At 48.6% G+C, this 16,467-nt stretch overlaps 1 protein-coding gene across 5 annotated transcripts in view; it reads right to left on the bottom strand.

Moving 5' to 3' along the window:
- Positions 1-12,569, bottom strand: part of MEIS1 (Meis homeobox 1) — a 133,642-nt gene extending 121,073 nt beyond the window's left edge. Inside the window, exons 1-6 of one of the 5 annotated variants that reach the window (XM_045077918.1) lie at positions 11,668-12,569; positions 9,566-9,792; positions 7,575-7,716; positions 7,019-7,069; positions 6,179-6,229; positions 4,537-4,683 (exon numbers count right to left, since the gene is read on the bottom strand). In XM_045077918.1, coding sequence (XP_044933853.1) covers positions 4,537-4,683; positions 6,179-6,229; positions 7,019-7,069; positions 7,575-7,716; positions 9,566-9,792; positions 11,668-11,679 — 630 coding nt within the window. In that variant the 5' untranslated portion in view covers positions 11,680-12,569. The remainder of the gene's footprint in view (positions 1-4,536; positions 4,684-6,178; positions 6,230-7,018; positions 7,070-7,574; positions 7,717-9,565; positions 9,793-11,667) is intronic. The other 4 variants (XM_045077917.1, XM_045077919.1, XM_004742084.3 and 1 more) reach the window with 4 other exon arrangements.
- Between the last annotated feature and the right edge of the window lie 3,898 nt (positions 12,570-16,467).

Below are 16,467 nucleotides of genomic sequence, written 5' to 3'. Positions count from 1 at the left end.
AATTTCCCTTTACATATTTCAAAAAAAAAAAAAAAAAGTGGGGGGGGGGGGTAAGAGAACAACACCAGACCCACAACAACAATCAAAGAGTAAAGTTAGATGAATCTAAGACCCCCATGGATGCAAGACCTAGGGACAGAGAGTATCCAAGACAAAAGCATTAATTGGGACCCTCTGAAGTATTTACAATTTAAATAAGGTATGTCCCTGTGAAAGCATTTAGAAACAATCTACCTGGCAAAGGGACCATTTTCCCGTCTCTTGCTGTTTGTGGCCAGTTTTTTTATTGGATGAAAACAAATTGCCTGCATTTCTAGTATTAGTAAATATCCAGTGGCCTCACCTATTTTTTTTTTCTAAAGCAGCAGAGCCAATTCATCAAGGACATCAACCTGTCCTTTGCCCTTTCCTCCCCATTTCTTACCAAAACACCTCCCCAAAAGAGAAAGCTTAACTCTCCCTTGGATGCATCCCTACCCCACTTTGCAGGGAGGGGGCGTTTTCAGTCAAGTCCAAGTTCAGTTTTAAGAATTTTTTATCTCAAAGGATGCTTTAGAAACAACACCTCGCATTTTTAAAATAAAGCAACCGCCACCAGGGTTTTCCTAGCCCACTTGGGAACCAAAGCTTACTGGCCCCAGGCTGCCCCGGATCCCCGAGGCCCCAGGCCTGGCGCTCTCCAGCCTGGGCCGCACAGCCCCGGAGGCCGATCCTCCTCCCCGGGGAGTTTTAGCAGCACTTGGCATTTAACCTGCCTGGCGTATGTGGCTTTCTGGTTCCATCTCCTTGAGCCACATTACTTCTCCCCAGATGTCAGGCACAAATCTGGATTAACATGCAACAGGGCGCCCTGTGCAGTCCGCCAGCCCTCGCCCAAGAGCTGTTAAATGCAGATTCAGCTGAGGACCCCCCGGAGAGCTGCTGTTGAATAAAAATTGTAATCCAAAGGGACCATTTCTTTGCCTCCCGCTGCTTGTGGGAAACCCGGGCTGGCACCCGAGCACAGGCCCCGCTAGTCCGCTCTCGCTACAAGCAGGCGTGGCCACCTCGGGAGGCGGCCTTAGGGGCCCGGAGACGACTCTACAGACTCTTCACTGCTCTCTTTCCACTCTCTGGACTGGTTCTTGGAGTGGAAAAATGTTTAGATCCAAGGAATGGCGAGCAACAGACCGCCCTGGGAAGGAAGACGGCTTCCTTCGACGGCTCCTTCTGGGAGCGAGACCTAAAGTCTAACGTCTGGGAGGCCAGGCTCTTCCCCGTCTAACCCCCTCTTGACGGCCCCAGGTCCACCCGGAACCACCCCGCCCCCCACAAAACAGGCATCCAGCCGCCCGACGGGCCAGCTTTCTTCTCCACTGACAACCAGGCTCGACCCTGGCCTCGACGCCTCGCACCAACGTTTTCCTCTGCTCCCGCTCCCCGGGTGCAGCAGGGCACTGGCCGGGAGCCGAGGCCCGGAAGCCCCTGGGGCACCTCGCCTGTCCCCAGACCCCGGGCGTCGGGAGTGCCCGTGCCGAGCTGGGAGCGAGGCTGTCGGGAGAGGGCGCCCGGGAGGCCTGCTCCCGCGGGAGGTGACTCTCAGGCCTGGCTCCTCGGGGTCTGGGAGTGGAAGTGGGCGGGAAGGGGTTGGGGGAGAACATAGATGTAGAGGGTAAACGAGATCACGGCTTATACTGGCGTCTTAATTTGATAAAAATTAAAGCAAAACAAAACAAACAAAAAAAACTACGAGGCCTAATGGATATCCGCCAATTTAGCCCTCCGGGAAACCGGTTGGTATCAAAGTCGTCGATCCCAGCTAGTTCCCTGTGCAGTGGCAGCCTTGGCGCCCTCCGAGGATAAAAGTAAAATAAAATAAACCGTGCCGCCAGCAGGCCCTAGAGACAGAGGGGTTAATGAGCTAACGAGGACCAGTGCTCGCACCACACCTGAAGCATCCAGTCCCGGAGCGCACCCTCTGCCGGGGCTCAAACTGGCTGGGCCACATTCGCAGACAGGTGGCGAGGCCGTCCTTTTTGGGCCCAGCCCCCAGGGCGCCGTACCAAGGGTCCAGCGCTCCCAGGGACCTGCAAACAGGCTTCCGTCCGAAGAACTGGCGCCCAGCGGGCGGCCCTAGTGCCTGGTCTGTGTCTCCCTACCTCCCAGAGCAGAGGACTCCACTCCCGGGCAAAGCCTAGGTCCCGCGTGTGCCCGGCTCTGCGCTCCCAGCTCCCAGGAGAGCCCAGGCACACTCGCTCCTGGCTCCCGGGAAGCGGACAATTAGGAAAAACAAAACTTGGGTTTACTGTCCTCCGACCAAGACCTAGGTGAGCTGGAGGGGTCACGGGAGTGCACCCACGCGCATTGGCCAACAGCACCACGAGCCCAGTCAAAGCTGCGAAGCCCACCAGTAAGCAGAGGGAGCTGGATTCACACTTCTCATTTTTTTAGGTGAGGGAGAATAAAATGCGAATTTTATCCACGACAATTGCCTACCAATCTGTATATCTCAAATTAAGCTAATTGTGTAACAAAAGTTTGCCGAAGGAGTAGGGGGAAAACAATGATGTTGTAACATTTTTGTGTCCCCCTCCCCAATAAAACCCATAGCTTTGGTCCTTTATCTTTGACTTTAATAAAATAATGATTCGTTGAGAAAATGGGGTATAAATCTTCATTTTGGAGGCAATTAAAGTGTTGATTTCATTCATGCCCCTAAGCGATTCTTGTAATTTGCTCAAATAGCTTTATGTACCCAGCACTCCGGAGCTCTTAGAATCCCATTTTCTAGTTAGGCTTGTTGGATTACAATTTTTATTCAACAGCAGCTACCCGAGGGTTCCTCAGCGGAATCTGCATTTAGCAGCTCCAGGGCAAGGGCTGGCGGGCTGAACCAGGCGGGAGGCCGGCAGCTTGCAGGGCCGGATGGGGGGGGGGGCCGGGAGCTGCCTGCAGTTTTCCCACCTCGGCGGGGCCGCACGGGGAATGCTCAGACTGCCTGTTCTGTGCACTCGTCTACACTGCCGAAAGTTTGCAACTTGCCAAATCACAGTAAAGAACCGGCGCTGGTGTCTTTAAAGCTCACCTCTGCCTACCCTCCACTGCTCTTGGGGAAAGGAGGAATTCGGCCTCTGTCGCGGAATTACCCAGAGAAATCCAAGCTGGGAATTTATGTTAAGAGGGTGATGTTGAGAGAAGAAAACTTTTAAGATGACACCAAGACCCAGGAGTCGGGCACTCCTGCAAGGACTCTACAAGATAGCGACTAGCCAACAGCGTTCGTGGCAGAGCTTGCAAAGGAAAACTGCGTGACTGGCTATCCTTTGGCTTAACAAAGGCAGGCTGATCTCTCCCCCACAAGACAGAACTCACGTGCCAAGTCAGAAAGAGAAACAACTCTAGGCCTTCACTTCTGTATGGAGAGGCCAGAGGAGACCCGCAACCCCCATCTCTATTCGCGTTTCAGCAATTCGCTGCAGAGAGCTGTCCTGAGCCTGGTTCATCTCACCCGCTCCTCAGGTTTTCACTTTCATTGCATTTTTGCAACTTCTTTGGGCCAATCCAGAGACGCAGCGACAGGAGAAAGAGAGAGAGAGAGAGAGAGGGAGAGAGACTGGGAGCAAACAGTGGTGTTAGGGTGAGAGAGGGAGAGAAATCCCCCAGCAACTCCAAATAAAAGTCGTCCCCACTTAGCAACGCGGTGGAAGAAGGGCCTGGAGGGAGCCCCGGAGAGGAGGGGGCAAGCAAGCAAAGGCCCGCAGCTGAGAGGGAGGGCGGCGCGAGGTCCCCCACCACCACCTCGAGGAGTCGCAGGGGTGCCCCCGACGCTGACACTTCCAAAAGCTGCCAACCCAGAGGGCCCGGTGCACGTACCAGCTGGAGGATGAGTGGAAAGGAGGAGGAGAAACATCCATATTTATCTGTTTTTATAACCTCGGCCCGGTCTTATTTTTTCTATTAAGTACAATAAAATGGGCGAGCTTGCAGCGAGCACCGCACAAAGCAATGTTCAGTGAGGTCTAGAAGCGCTCGGCCGAGGAAAACTGACAAGACAGGCTAATGAACCGTATAGACAGGGAGAAAATAGCCAGCATTTGCTAGATTTCAAACCCTCGCTGTCTCTCTTAGACCACCTATCTTGGGTTTTTTCCTAATAAAATAAGAAATAAGCAGACCCTACACTTTTCTTTTCTTCGAAATAGAAGGGGGAAAAAATGCTCCAGAACAAAGCCCTACAATCAGAGGCGGTCACTGGCAGTTAACACTCCCATTATTATAGAGGGTAAATAAAATAAAGACAAAAATTAAAAGCGACAAGAAACAGGTCAAGTTTGCAGGCAAAGCTTTTACAAGCTCATCTCTCCAGGTCGAATCCCAGAGCCAGCCTTAATGAAGCAATAATAGCCACATTATTCAAAAATTTTCATTTCGATGGAAATGTATCTAAAAGGGACTTAATCATATGCAAATAATAAAAAGAGGTGGTAGTGACCCAGCAAGCAATATGCATACAGATTTTTTTTTTTCCTAGGGATGTTGAAATTGAAAAGCGCATACCTGGTCGGTTAGATTTGCTGATCTTGTTATATCTTCACTGTCTGATTTTGATCCTCCTTCTCTATCGTCTATCACCAAATCGATAGGCATTTTCCCTTTCAAACAGCTAATATACCGGTGGCAGAAATTGTCACATAATTCGTGTACCTACATTATGACAGAAATAAAAAAATGGAAATATAATCAGGAGTGCATAAATGACATTGACAAGTGCAAACCACCCCCCTTGTGAGATCCAAACTTCCAAATAGGGAAACACAGAGCAATTGTCCTCCAGAGACCCCCAGACGCATCCAGAATTAGGAATAACTTTCTTTTCTTGCAAAATAGAGATATCCCAGAAAATTGACAGTGACAAGATGATTCACAGGCTACAACATATTCAACACCCGTGTTAAATTCATCTGCTCCCAGGGCTGTGGCCATTAGAGAGGTGACCTGCGTGGGTGACATTTAAGGTAAACTATTTAATTTCATCCACTTACTTTATCATAAGTCCTTTTCCAATGAGTCTAAGGGAAAATGTGAATATATGTATATATATATATAGATCTCTCTCTCTCTCTCTCTCTCTATATATATATATACACACACACACCTCCAAAGGACCAGAACTGTGGTGGCATAGGACATATGTCTGACAGCCCAAGCCCTTATAACACTTGTAATTAGGGGTTCTCTCCATAAGAAGCATATTTTAGGATACTTTCAAAAAATAGAAGAAAATCAAATTGCCAATACTCATGATATGAAAAACACCTACAGCCACAAAAAAAAAAGTATCAAATTGATTTTTTTTTTAAAAGGAAAAAGAAAGCTTCAAAATATTTAGGTTTAAGTGGAGTGGTCTCTTACAGGCCTCAGGCATCACTGACATGCACAAATTCACAAGAAACCCCAGTGTGCTTGCAATTTAATGTTAGTTTGAATTACAATGCATTAAGTTTTTATTGCTGAGATTTATAGAACAGCTAGCAAAATCATGTTATCCCACACCCTTTCTTGAGTGTGAAGGTGGGGTGTGTGCAGGATTCACAGATTCAAGAAATTGACACAACTATCAACTCTGCTTTGTCTCTGCACAAGGTTTAATGTGCCTCCCCCACCACCTCCTCCAGACTCCCTGCCCACTCCTCCTCCTCCTCCTCCTCCTCCTCCCTCCGCCTCTCCTCTGTGTCTGACCTGCCGCTGCTCTCAGACTGTCTTCCAGAAACTCACCAAAACTAAACAAAACTCCCTCACCCACCCACCCAGAGGTAGCAAAGAAAAGGGGGGAAGAGGAAGAGAAGAGATCACAAAAGTATATAACCTGTAAAGCAAACTCACAACAGCACTCTAAACATCAAGAGAGATGCATAGAATTGCAACTATTTATACAAAGCCAGCAAAGTATTAAGAATGAATACAAGGCTAGGGCATCTGAGATGCCGGGTTTAGTGGCTGAAATTGTAATTAAACTGCAAAGAGAAATGGACGCTAAGATTGGCCTTGACACTAATTACCAGAAAGAAAGACATTTATGCAAATGTCTCAGAAGCCCGAACTTCAGCCATTCAGAACCCTCCCCCCACCTCACCCCGCCCCACCCCCTCAAGTTTGGGGGTGAGGAGAAAGCAAAAGGAAAAGAGGCTAGATAAATTACCTTCTCTAATTCCAACAGATGAAACCTTAATACTTGTATGGCTTGAATCATCTGCAAAGATACAAAAAGAATGAGCACCCTATTCCTAGTTTGCAGAAAATTGGCTGTCACAGCTCTACCATCTCCAGCCTATCCGCCCCCCCCCCCAAGTAAATAGAGTTATTTTGATTTATGGCAATAACACTAAAACTTAATAGCAGCGACTGGGTACCATCTAGAGGTTTATATTTCTTAAGGAGAAAAAATAGCTAAAACAACAACAAAGCATCTAAGTGGGGATCATAAACACCCTCCTCTCCCATGGCTCTTCCCCTTCTCAGCCCCACTGCCCCCACCCCACCTGAAAGGGCCACATCCCTGGACTAGATGTTTCCTTGTAAGGTATGCTCCGAAAATATTCCAAATAGTCCCCAACGTGTGGCTTTTCACACTGCAAACTTTCTGCCGCTTTCCGCACACCTTTCAGGCGTACTGGTGCTTTGGGGGCTCTTGCCCCGTTGCTGCCCTCGTGACGCGACTCTGAGGGCTGGGAAGTCCGCAAAGTTTAAGCACACACGCTGACAGGCCCGGAGATAAATCCCCGCGCTGATTAGAGCTGCGCTGCCCGGCTGTCATAAAAAACAAAAGCTCGCGTTTCCCCGCGCCGGCTTGCCCGGCCCCTCTCGAGATGAATTTATTTCCCGGGGATCTTGTCCCGGACCACTTGTCCGTGGACGGAAGCGTCTGCAGCCGCCCGGCAGCTACGGGAAGACCCGTCTTGAAACCTTGGGGCGCTTCAAGCAAGGCTGGGGGCTTGGGGGGAGGGGTGTTGGGGGAGGGGAGGAAGGGGTCCACTCTTACCAAGTTATCCAGTTCTGGATTAGAAGAAAATAGAGGTTTTTCTGCGCGAATCTAAATACAAGTGAGAAGGGGAAGGGGGGAGAAAGAACATTTGAAATCTGGTCACCTTCCTAGTCTTTTGCCTCATTACACTGTCCAGGGGAAGGACTGGGTGACACCGAGTTCGTCCCGCGCAGAAACCCTTCAGTGTGATCAAATAAGCCAAAAACATGCCCAGAGCTCAGGGTTACTTGGTTACTTCTACCAGCAACTCTGCTTCTAGAGGACGCTGCCCGCTCGCCTAGACCAAGGCAGCTACAGCGCGCTGTGATTTTATTTTATAGAGTGAGCTTTCTGCGTCAGGTCACGAAGCGGGTGCTGGGAAGACTATGGGTGATTTTAAGTCGTCCGCAGACACTCATATAGGAGGATAAGCTCAGGGTAGATGTCGCAGGCATGGCTTAGGGCGGACTATTCGCTGGTTACTTTTGAAAATGTGCTGGGTGGGGGAGGGAGTTTCTTTCTTTCTTTTTTTCTTTCTTTTTTCTTTACTTTTTAAACATATATTTTTGCTGACCTGTTTGGCGAACACGGCTATATCTTCATTGAATGACTCTGACGAGCAGACGTCCCCTCCCGCCACCCCCGGCTCGCGGGGGGTACAAGTAGCTAATTCACATTTCTCAAAAATCAGTGCTAAGAGAGGGAAGAGGGGGTGTCTGCAAAAAAATACAACAGTCACAAACAACACAATGGTTAGTCCCGAGTCAGTGAAAAAAGGCCCCCAAGAAAAACAGCCAGAGGAGCTCGAGCCGGGGATCCCCTCTGATTTTGTCATCTACTTTTTTCCACCACCACCACTCCCCCCCCCCCAACCAGGTGACTGCTCACCTCCCCTTCCTCCTAGGGCTCCGAAGTCGGAGGCCCTTATCCAAAGACAGTGTCTGAGGATCGGTTCAGCATATCTGGCCGGAGAAATTGGTAACATTTGCTAAGAATAAAACCCAAGCGGTTCCAGCAGCCATTTTGAATTAAGTTTCCCACCCCGACTAGCCCTCGTCCCTCCGCGGCACATCTAGGACCTGGTGGAGAAGAAAGGCGGTAGGCGCAGCGGTTGAGAAGGCTTGTTCAAGTGTGTTCCCCCAAGGCAGCCTCGCCAAGCCCAAGGCTCGGGGGATCTTGGTGGCAGGCGCTCAGCTAACTTGGGGGAAAGGACCTCTATGGCTGCAGGACCGACTGTCAGAGGGCTGCACCTACCGATCTCGACCCCACGAGCCCTCGGAGAGCAGCAAGGCTCCTCCTCAGCTCCCTGCGCACTTCCCTCCCTTAGCCAATGGCCCCCACTGCCCCCAAAAGAAAGTTCCTTCAAATGCTCCTGCGGTAAAGCCTTTCATTTTTGTCTCTTCGGAATGGCAAAGCGGCTAGTAGAGCGAGGGGCCTAGATGTCGCTTATCTCAACCCATTAAAAAAAAATGCTTCTACTAATGCTCAAGGAGGTGTCTCAAGTCTTTTATTAGCTCTCACAGCCCAGCCCGGAATTTAACAGTTTGGGGTCCTTTTCAAAGCTTCCCCAAATGTTCTGTCCCGGCGCCTAAACCATTTGCAGTTAACGCTAAGGAGAGAACGCTGGGATTTCAACAAGCCCATTGCACAAGGGACCAGAAGATAAAGCAGAAAGGGTTTTCAGCTGGGGAGGGTCAGTGTTGCCTGATTTTGTCTTTTCCAAAAGAAGAAATAAATAGAAATAAAAGTTGCTGCAAAGTAAAACGAGGTCCCCAAATTCATGAGCACACAGTAGGCACAAGTGACTTTCAAAGGATTTTACCAGCCCTGGGTCCAATCAACTGTCCTGGAGAACACGGTGTAAACCACAGTCTGAAAACGACACTGGCCTGAGAGCACCCCCATACCTACTTCCAAATGCTGCAGGTTTCGCCTTTGAACACAAAGCGCTAAAACAGCTAGAAGTTTCTTAATGTCTAGAACAATTCAGAGCGAGCTCTCTCCTTGCCTACGGTGGTCAAACTCCCTAAATGCAAAGCATATTCCCCCTTGCCTGACCTGCAACTGTCCTCCCTTGATTTTATTGTGTGGCGGCCCAGCCGGCATACGGTTGCTGAGTAAACTTAGCAAGTCAGAACAATCAGTGGCTTAAAAGATTTTCCCTTAAACTAAAAGTTTCGTTCCAACACAAAGGCGCCTACATTTAGAAATCCCCAAGGCTCTCCCAGCGAAGTCGAGCAAGAGAGGACTCCAACCCGCTGAGCTACCAAGCCAGGGTCTGAGAGGAGACAAGGGACCTTTGGCAACTTCTCCTGCAAGGCGACCCCCCTCGCTGGCACAGCCTCGACAGAGCCGGATGCTGGGCAAGCGCTGACCATGTGAGGAGATGGGGGGCATCCGGGATGGCAGGCTGCACCCTCCCCCAGCAAATTCTCCATGCAATGCAAATGAAAAGTTACCAAATAGTGTACCTCCAATCCATAGAGCTTTCCTTTTACCGAGGGCACAGGGAAATAGAGGAAACGTCACGTCTCTACTACTTAACCTGCTGCCCATTGTACCTACCCATAAATGGCATCTTTATCTCTCTTTAAAGCGTCATTGACGGAGGAACCCATGCTGGGGGCCATGGCGTTGGTGTGAGCTGTGTGCGGGTATTGATGCGAGTGCAGAGGAGGCCCGTGGTTCAGGTGGTGGACCGGCTGCATGGACCTGGCCGCATGCGGGTCCCCATACATCGTGGAGGGGATGCCTACTCCATCCATGCCCCCATAATGGGGTAGATCGTCGTACTGCATGACAAACAGGAGAAAACAAGGTTCAGAAGGCCAGGCGGGCAAATGGGGAGACAGCAGGGCACGGAGCTTATATAATGTCAGTCCAGCTGGATCCTTCAACCCGGAATTCCATGGCCTTGCATCTCTAAAGTTGAGATTTCTTATTTTAAAAATGATTTCTAGAGTAAAAATCCTAGGATTCTCTCTGAGACTCGCCTGGGATGAACGGTCTTGCCCTAACTTGTGCCCCTATCAACTAGTTCAGAAATTCAGGATCCTTTGGCAAGGAAGGAAGGAAGAAAGAAGGAAAGAAAGGGAGGCATTCTCCCGGAGGGCGGAAGGTAAAACGTGTACGTCTCTAGAGGAGGAAATTCAAAATCACAATAATAAAACGTGCCAGGACAGTGCAGCAAGCCCGCCTAGTTTCACAGCCCCTTCCCATCAGGGGGAATTTAAAAAAAAAAAAAAAAAAAAAAAAAGTTACGATGGGAACAGCTAAGCTAAGCACATGAATTCAGACAGGCTTCTCATTTTATTTCTCTGCCAGAGTGGGGTTAGGCAGTCCTGCAAGACACTGCATTTCCTTTGCTTTCCAAGACAAACTCTGTTAAATTATACAAAACAAACTGGCCTCTTTATAAGTGAAACTTAGAGAAACGTAGCTTTTCATGTTCATTAGAGCTGAATTTAGAATGGGCAATTTCCCCTCGAAGTTAAAGAAAACCTATAGTTGGGACAGCTAAATGTCCTATTTTCTCTACTCTTATGAACTTTCCCCCCAGACTAGAAGTTAGTGAGACAAATGTAACTCATCAGGTGTAAAGTAAATTCAAAAGCAAATGCATACACAACCCCCATATTCTCTCTTCAGAAAAACTACTTTCATATTGATTGTCATTATTCTTGTGTGCAAAATTTAGCTATTTAGGATTTTCTCCTTGCTTCATTCCCGGCAAGTTCTTTTCCCAAGATTTGGAGGCGCCGAGAGTGAAATGATTTTCAAAGAAAAGAGGAATTGCCACTTTCATCTCCTTAAAGCCAGAGGTGTGAAAATAGTTTGGAAGAACGCTGACATTTGCCTGAACCAAAGCAGTAAAGAAAAATGTGTCAGCCTAGTAACTTTCTTTTGCAAACAGGGCTTTGAGGGCCAGTACAGAAATTATGCAAGGAAGGCTTTTTGTAAACCCCCCCTTTCTTTTAAGAAACTACCTCAGTTGGGTTGTCATTGTCTCACTTTACTCTCACTACATTTCCATTCAAATAGGAATATTGGGGAAATTAGTATTGCATTTTTAAAGTGAGTAGCTGTGTGCTTAGTATCCAATTAGTGGAGGGCTTTTCTAAGAAAAACTTTCAAAGTATCACCTTTTATAAAAATCCATGCACATTAAAATCACTTTTAAAAGATGAATGTTTTCCGACCCCCAAAGCCATTGTACTATGACAAAGTCATTTGCTTAAAAAAAGCTAAATACTTCTAATGATATTAAAAGATGAGCACAATCAATAACACATCAGAAGTTTCTAGCTGCTTCATTTCATTTTTTAAAAAATAGCCTTAAACTTCTGCTCCCTGAACACTCACATTATAACATTAGATATCTAGTGCTTTTTGTTTTTGTTTTTTAAACAGATGATTGCCCAAGCTTGTATTTTTATTTCTATAGCTGCTGGTTAGGAATCTATAGAAAACTTGATTACTTGAATTAATTACATGTAACATACGTAAGTCTACAAATGCACTGAATAAATTCTCTCCCTTTAGGCCACGGCTTTAGGAGCCTCATTCAAAAAGACAGAGAGAAAAAAGGAAACTTTTTAGCAGTGTCTTTCAGCCACGTTTCAATTTAATCTCACATTTGAGTTCCACAATTGTTTTTTAATACGTACCCTTTGCGCCATCGGCCTCCCTGGCTCCCTTCCTACTTCAACTTCTAATATATCCTCTTTAAGGCCAGTGTGAAAAGAAACAAATAAGCAAACTCCCCCGGAAAAAAAATTTTTTTAAAGCACGACGAAAAATCCCTTAACGTCTCCAGCAACGTGAGCTACTGGTCCCAGATCTTCGGTCTACGGGACCTGAAGCAAAGCGCCCGAGTCACTGAGCATAAAAGCGCTCCGTTTCCAAGACAGCAGCGGGGGCAAAAAAAAAAAAAAAAAAAAAAAAAAGCAGATCTTCTCTCCCCCCAAAAAAATCAGTTTAAAAAAAAAAAAAAAAAAGAGCGCCCCTCAGACCCAACTACCAAATCTCATGGCTTTCTGCCACTCCGGCTGTCAATCACAGGCGAGGTTGTCAACGTGGTGAATGAATGATCATCCGCTCTGTCTTCTTCTGGTCAGAACACCTCAAATGTTAATATTCAAATGCACAAAGCCCTAGCGCTCGCTTCCCTTGAATCAGTCCTAATTCCTAATCAGTTTCTCTCTTCTCTCGCTCGCTCTTTCTCTTTCTCTCTCTCTCTCGCTCTCTCTCCCTCTTTGCAACTGCTGCACTGGAGGGAGATTAGAGGAGGAGGGTTAAAAAAAATGTCTGTCTGAGTTTGTCTTAAAGGAGCCACGATCGATGCTGCCCGCTTGCAGTCCCCGTGCGTGTGTAAAGTGTGTGTTGCACAGGCGGAGAGGTGGATTCCGACCAGAATGCTAGAACCCGGAAGTAGTGGTGGCCATAACAGGTCGCGTCTTACACAATGCATTGGGCTGCAGCAAGTAGGCTCCTCGGCAGGGGTGGGTGCGCGAAGCGAGCTCTGGCCGCACTGGAGAGGCAGAGAGGCGCTCCATTAAATCTCACGCCCAGGCACAAACACCCACACACCCAGGGCACACGCGCACAAACGCGGGCAGAAGCCCCCGGCTGCAGGCTTTATTTTCCGTATTCTTTTCTCCTCCCCCCCCCCTCCAGACTCTCTCCCCAAAGCCGACTCTCTTGAAATAAATTGGGAATAAACGCGGGGCAGGCAGCAGCGGGAGTTATTTTGCACAGGGCTCTGCGCATAGACTTCATGACTTTCCTCGAAATTATTGGGGTCTTCCAGTATTTTTCGGGGCGAAGGGGACTAATGCGGAAAGTATTGGATTCTCACAACTGACCACCCCAAGCAGAAAAGTCAAACGGGGAGAGAAGATAAGCAAGAGCAAGGCTGGGAAAGGCTCTGCTAAGGAGTCCCGAGAACGTGGAGTGTTGAAGGCTGGGGCTTTCTGCAGATCCAGCTTGGAGTTGCTGTCAGAGGTGGACACCCGGCCCAAGGAAAGGAAATGCTTGCATTTTCTCACTTTGGGGTCTGGACCTCCCCCACCTCCTAGTCCCGGAGGCCCCCAGCCCCAGCCCCGGCGTCCTGCGCGAAGTGGGAGAGGAAGGGAGGGAACAATGAGCGGAGAGCGGGGAATGTGCCCCCAGCGCCTGTTTACAAACACGAAGCTATTTATGATCGCCGGAAAGCGAAACCCGACGCGGGCTCGGAGCAGCGGGTGGAGCCCGGGCCGGAGAGACTCAGGGAAGCAGGCTCTTTCTCTGACCCGCTCCGAGCGAGGAAGCCGTGCGCCCAGGGCGCGGCGCGGCAGGGTCGGCGCGCAGGGTTCGGGCTACGGCCGCGCCGCCTTTGTCTTCCAAGCGCCGAGGGGCTCTGGCCTCCGCGGTGCTGGGGCCTGGAGGGACCCCGCGCCCCAAGCTCTCTCCCCCGCGACACTCTGCGCTCTTCTCCCCAGCCCTTCTTCCTCCCACTCCTCTTTCCTGCCCCCATCCCGGCTCAGGGAAAACTCCCAGTACCAAAGAAAAAGAAATTCACTTCGGGAGCTGAGATTTTCAGACAAAAACCTGTCCCAACCCGCAACTCGGAGGGTCAAACCAGCCACTGATTTTAACTTTCTCCCTTTAAATACCTATTTTCTGGCTTAACAACAACAAAATTCTCTCTTTATTCTCCTACTCTGAGCTTGCCTTTTATTATTATACTTGGTGGTGTTATTTTCGTTTCTTATTTTTCTGCCCGCCCGGCTCTGATACGCCTAGATAGCTCGGCCACAGCAGCTCGACCAGCAGGCTGGAAACCTCACATCCTTGAGCAAGGCTCGCAGCTCGCTCGGCTCCGAGCAGGATTTTTTTTTCCTCCCTCCAGCTGAAACCTCACGGAAAACTCCCCCTGCGGTCGACTGGAAAATGAGCTCACCCAAATCTCGGTAGGCAGCCGTGGAGGAGGGCTCGGCCAATCAGGAGGCGCTTCTGCCAAAGCGGCCGCGCATTGGCTGCGGGGAAAATCAATTATCAAATAATCGATCAGCAGGGAGCTTCGATCTGCGGGGAATGCAAACTGCCAGTCCCCCTTCCCGCCCTGATGGTGGCCAAAAGGCTGACTCCCCCAAAGCAGTCGGCCTCTCGCTCCCATCGCCCCCACCCCTATCCCACTCCACCAGCTGCGGACCGAACCCTCGTCCTAAAGGGGGGTGTAGATAGGAGAAAGAGTTTTGAGAGAGATTAGAGTGCTCCTATCCGCAGAGGTTGTTTGGAGAAGGTTAGGAGCTCTCAAATATATCGAGGCTAACTCTTAATGTGCAAACTAAAAGAATTTGCATCAGTCCGAGAGGTAGGACTCAAGTTTCTGTTAAGTGGGCTTTCGAAGAGCAAAGGGACACAGGGCGAGCATCAGAACCTATATCTGGAATCAGGTTCCCTCCAGCGCGCATAGTCACCCTAAGCGTTGTCTATTCCTTTAGTACTTCGTACGAGTCAACGGCCAGTTCCCCCCACACCCCTATAGTGGGGTTTTCTTAAAGCCGAGCTGCTGAGTCTCTTCCCAACCTCCCGCATACCACCCTCGTCCAGACACCGTACTCGCCCCATCTGTGGCTAAAGGACTGACATGTTCATCCAAAGCCTTCAGATGCGCTTTGCCTTGAAAGAGCTCCGACTGTTTAAAAAAATCCTAGGATCCTCATCATTTGCATTTCTCTTCTCTCTTCCTTTCTCTCTTTCTCTCTCTAATCACCCTGCCCACCCTTTTCAGGATATTTAACTTTTCTCCATCGCAAACATGTGGTTTGGGGGTACAGACGCCCCGGCGTATCACTCGGGAGGTTAAGGCAGGCCCGCATGTCAAAGCCGAGGGTGAATCCAGGTGAATTACCAGCTTCTAAGCCATTGCCTGACACTCCCACCCCCACCCCATCCGCCCCAACGTGAACTTGGAAACAGAACTTCAGGCCAAGATGGAACCTCCCGCTCTCCGGAAGGCGATTTCTCTGTTTAATTCTCGGGAAGCCGCATTGGCTGGGCCAGGCAACGCAATCCTTTCCGATTACCAGGAGGACCAAACTGGGCCGGCAGCCTGCAAGTCTTCCCCGAACCCCAGGCAGCTTCGGCCCTCACCTGAGCGCCTTCCGACAGCTGCATGCGGGGGATGTGGGCACTGCAGGTCCAGCAGGCCCGCCAGGCTTCTGAGCTGCTAGCTGGAGGGGGGAACGCAAAAGGGCGGGGAGGGGGGGTGAGGTCGAGGCAAACAACGACACGGGCACATCTACATTTATGATCCTTAAATGAACTGCGAGGGAAATTGTGCAAGTATAATTTAACTGAGAGAAATTTACTGCGAAATACACTTCGATGATCATAGTCTTTAAGAGTCCTTAGGGGTTCTCCAGGAAAGGCTTAGGTAACCGGCTTGGAGTTACCTCAACTCTGAGGCCATGTTTTCAAATTTGGAAAAGGCCAGCTTTGATAAAGATTTCTTTGACAATAGAATTTATCTCGTATTGTTGCCTTAGGGAAAATTTGTTTTCTAGCAGAGATGAAAAAAGAAGTTTTAGGCAAGTCACTCCTTTTCAGACATAACCCAAAACTTCAAAGCAGTGGGAAAACTATTGTGTGCTTCAACCATGATGTGTCAGATTACCTTAAAAGTACTTTACCCACACACAGGTTTTCCTTAAAGAAAGGCAGAGTTTGAGTTTGTGGGCTTACATAAACTCCTATTAGTTTTGAAAAGTGTCTTCTTTCTTGCCTACCCCCTTTTCTATTTATAACTGTGAGCCTAATGCTACTCCTAGGTCTTTATAAGATTAATTCTGAACAATCAAGGGACTAAAACACTTTTACAATGTAATTACAGTAGTACAAATTGTTTGCCCAAACCTCATTCTGGATAAGGATTTTACAATTAGCAAACAGTTATTACAGTTGGGGCTTGCTGAGAGAAATTGCACAGAGGAAGTCTAGAGTTGTAATATAGTAGCCATAAAAAAAAAAAAAAAACAAACCCTCCCTTGGCATGGCAGCAATTAATCATCTATTAAAAGGAAAAGGTAAAGCGATAGCTATATGTATCTTAGTAAACTACTACTGATAATTATACTTGTTCTGTGTGTGACAACACCTATCCCTGACTTATTTCAGATACTTGCTTTTTGAGGCAATAGCACTTTTGTTTTTGCAAAAGCTTGGCCTGCTGAAGGGTTCTGCAGGGTTCACTTGCCCTTAGCTCTTGCAACACGCACCTTCCATGCTCAGCTTACACTAAACATCCCAGAGCATCTCCCCAAAGATAAAGAGCAAAGACTTTAAAGGGGCAGGCTGAGGCCTAGGTCTCTATTGTTTAGACCTTCCTTGCAAGAAGGCATTGAAAGTAAGTGGTGCCCCTTTAGGCTGTTGGTACAGTCCTTTCTGAGCACTCCCTTCTAGTTTTCTGTCTTCCTATAAGGAAT

This window comes from Mustela putorius, unplaced genomic scaffold (assembly GCF_011764305.1).
Source record: "Mustela putorius furo isolate JIRA1106 unplaced genomic scaffold, ASM1176430v1.1 tig00000224_pilon_pilon_pilon, whole genome shotgun sequence".
Lineage (NCBI taxonomy): Eukaryota > Metazoa > Chordata > Mammalia > Carnivora > Mustelidae > Mustela > Mustela putorius.
Note: the sequence above shows the minus strand (reverse complement) of the source record. Positions and strands in the feature narration are given on the sequence as shown.